General features: G+C 36.4%; 1 protein-coding gene across 1 annotated transcript in view; it reads left to right on the top strand.

Moving 5' to 3' along the window:
* Nucleotides 1–3,418, top strand: part of LOC107087879 (glycerophosphodiester phosphodiesterase domain-containing protein 5-like) — a 33,706-nt gene that overhangs the window by 10,340 nt on the left and 19,948 nt on the right. Inside the window, exon 3 of the mRNA XM_015379700.1 lies at nucleotides 2,593–2,696. Within this exon, the coding sequence (XP_015235186.1) occupies nucleotides 2,593–2,696 (104 nt within the window). The remainder of the gene's footprint in view (nucleotides 1–2,592; nucleotides 2,697–3,418) is intronic.

Raw genomic sequence — 3,418 nt, 5'->3', positions numbered from 1 at the left:
CGCAATTAAAAAAATTTAATCGATGGACAGCACTAATATATATATATATATATATATATATATATATATACACACACACTCCTGTGTTTAGGCACTTCCTTTGGCCAAAGAACACCTTTCCAGGACTTGAACAAAGAACATTTGCTTTCACTGCTCTTATCTTTGGGTTAAAATGATCCCATTTTTAAAGCAAACTCGTTGTATAACCTTTCTGTAGTGTCTGTACTGTAACCGACCCATTACCTCATTCACTGTCTTGCACACAGCTAAAATCAAATAAATTAGAAAAAAATATTCCTGTCAGAAAATAAATAGTTCTTATATATTAAAAAAATATATAATGCTGACTAATAGCTTCTCCATTATTAAAGTGGTACATTCTTTTTTTTAGGTTTGTGACACAATATTGAACCATGCAAAACACAGATTTGCCTTCACAAAGCCTCAGAAGGGCTAGATGTATGTACAAAAAGTAAACCTGTACATGAAATTAAGTTTTGTTTTATAAAGTGTTTTTGTAATATTTTTTTGTTGTCAGCGTTCAGTTGAGTATACTGGAGTGTTGGCCTAGAGCAGGGGTGGGCAATTCCAGTTCCTGAGGGCCAGTATCCTGAAAGTTTTACATCCATCCTTTATCAAACACACCTGAAGCAAATGGCTGAGTTACCTCCTTAGTATGCAGTCAGTTTCTCACAAGTCCTCTCAATCAACTAATTACTTAATTCAGGCGTAATGAACCAAAGGCACATCTAAAAGTTGAAGGATAGCGCCCCCCAGGAACTGGAATTGCCCACCCTTGGCCTAGAGGTTAGAGCAGTGCGTTTGTGCTCTGAGAAGATTGCAAGTACGCGGGTTGAATCCCACAGCTTCCACTCTGGGTTCCTGAGCAAAGACCTTTAACCCCACACTGCTCCCCGGGCATGCACAATGGCAGCCCACTGCTCCCCAAGGATATGGGTTAAATGGAGAGGTAGATTTCTCCAATGTGAGATCAATAAAGCTCAATTATTGGTATTATATATTTGATTGTTTTTTTGTGAACATCTATTTTACAAGAAAAACGAAGAAAACTCCACTAGCCACCACTGTAAACTAGTACTACTACTCCAACAAATTTAATTCACATTTCTCTTGTCATAATCTCATGGCTCAGCTTAAGTTTTCTCTGATGTTTTAAATATAATTTCAACAGCCTGAATCTAAACCTTTAGAGGCTGATCGTATTTGTGTTGTGTGGTGAATTCCTGAAGGTCTTCCTCATTAAGCCTCAGTTACAGCAGGGACTAATGTTCTCTATAAAGGTTGCAGTAAATTTAGTGCAGCATTGAAGTGATTTAAACAGGTTCCAGACATCCAGCTGTGTTAATAATGTGTTGTGCTGCAACAGCTCCTGCTGCTGCATGTCTGCCTGGATCACAAAGAACCAGCAGATTTGCCATAAATTAGCCTAATTACTGTTTCTAAGCCGTGAAGTGTTGATACATAAACTAAGAAGATGAGAACTGTCTAAGCATCTATGTGTCGATGTTTAACCCACCCACCTCCCCCAGTGGGGTCAAACTCTGTTAATGTCTTTAGCATTCAAAATGAGAATGAATGTCTTCTTCTACAGCCTCAGTGATATTTAACAGATCTTTCTCTCTGGGGTCAGCCGGTCTCCCGTTCATCAAGATTTTGAACTTCACAATTATTTTTACCAAAGGGAACCTCTTTCCCAGGAATAAACGATCTGGGAAAGGTAGATCGGAAAGTCCAGGAATTGGTTTGAAACCAGCGATTTTTTAATCTACTACTTTTTGGTCAAAATGATTCTGATGCTTTTTTTGTGTGTGTTTTCAAAAAACAAAAAAATCAAATGGCTGACTTTTATTGAATACATTTTGATTTTGAAATTGGATGAAATGAAGTGATTATTCTGTGACATAAAAATGAGCCCTAATTTGCATCTTATAACAACAAAATTTGGGTTGAAATAACAGTGGATTCTTTTCACTACATTATTTTTTTTGACATATTTTCAGAACTGGATATACCGTACGATAGCTAACCTGCATGTAGAAGGCGAAACTTATTCTGAAGGAACTGGTTCTTGAATGTAAACTAAAGTCGTAAACTAACCCGGTAGCATTAACTTTGTTGTATAACATTATTTAACATTTTAGTGTTACTTATTTAGCCTGTTCAATAGATATACTAGTTTAATGCAAAGTGCTGAAAGTACTTTGGAGTAGCTCCACTTACCTGAGAACTTCCTGTAGAGTTTAGATTGATTATTGCTTCGTTACATTATCTTATACTGTAGGTACAGACAATAGCATGGGTTTGATAGCACAAACATTGCATGAGGTCACATGCAGATTTTTAATGTATTGTACTTCTGAGTGTTCATAGTAATCAAATCCTTTTTGCCCTGTTTCCTGTTCAGGGGCTGCTGAATAAAACCTACTGCTACTGTAAACAAAAACCTGTGCAACATTGAGATTCATCATCTGAAAAACAAAAAACCTTAAAAGATGCCAGAGACACTGAATCTGAATTAGACCCAAGTTGCAAATCAAGGGTCATCAAATTTTCATTTGTTTTTCTTCACAGTGGGAATGTGCATGGTTCATCATCTTGAGCAGTTCTTTCCTCCTGCTTCTCCTGTGGGCCTATTTTTGGTTGGTTTCTCAGAATGATTTTAACGACTTCAACTGGTAAGTGTTTTTCTCCATGTTAAAATTAGCATTGAGCAGAGGTTTGCTTAGAACATCTGATAAAGTCAGAGAAGCCTTGATGAGTTCAGGATCAGAAAATCATGTCAGGGATAGAGAACATATGATAAATCTACAATTTCCTGATTTAAAGCCTTTACAGTATTTCACCATAAGATATAGTTTACTTTTCTCTAAATGTTGTTCCATAGATCATATGCCAATGACCTATTTTCCGATGGAGAACCAGTTTTAGTCCAGTGGTGTGTTCAGATGAAACTTGATGAGTTTTTTCTAACCAAAACCTTAAAAGCTGCTTTGAAAGATGAGGGGAGATTTGCTTTTTCCTGGTTATTATTCAAACAAGACAAGCCTGTTGCCTTCTGCTTGTCTCAACTCAAAGGGTAAAAGAATAAGCAGGAAAACCAGACATATTTTTCCCATTCAGGGGGAATCTCAAAGTATTCTCAACACAGAAGGGACTCTCCCCTCTTTAATAGTTTCTCCCAGTAAAGTGCCCTGGATATAAATATGGCAGGCCGTTTTATCATTTATTAGAAGCACTGTCTTCTCAGTTATTTGTTGATCATTAAAATAGGATTCTTCCTGGTTTAAAACTTAATTCCTACTAGTCAGAACTGTAAATATAGATTTCCTAAATTGCATTTTTTGTCAGCACAAACTACTTCAGGATGCAAAAAAAAAAAAAATATATATATATATAT

This window comes from Cyprinodon variegatus, unplaced genomic scaffold (assembly GCF_000732505.1).
Source record: "Cyprinodon variegatus isolate N-32 unplaced genomic scaffold, C_variegatus-1.0 Scaffold198, whole genome shotgun sequence".
Taxonomy (NCBI): domain Eukaryota; kingdom Metazoa; phylum Chordata; class Actinopteri; order Cyprinodontiformes; family Cyprinodontidae; genus Cyprinodon; species Cyprinodon variegatus.
Note: the sequence above shows the minus strand (reverse complement) of the source record. Positions and strands in the feature narration are given on the sequence as shown.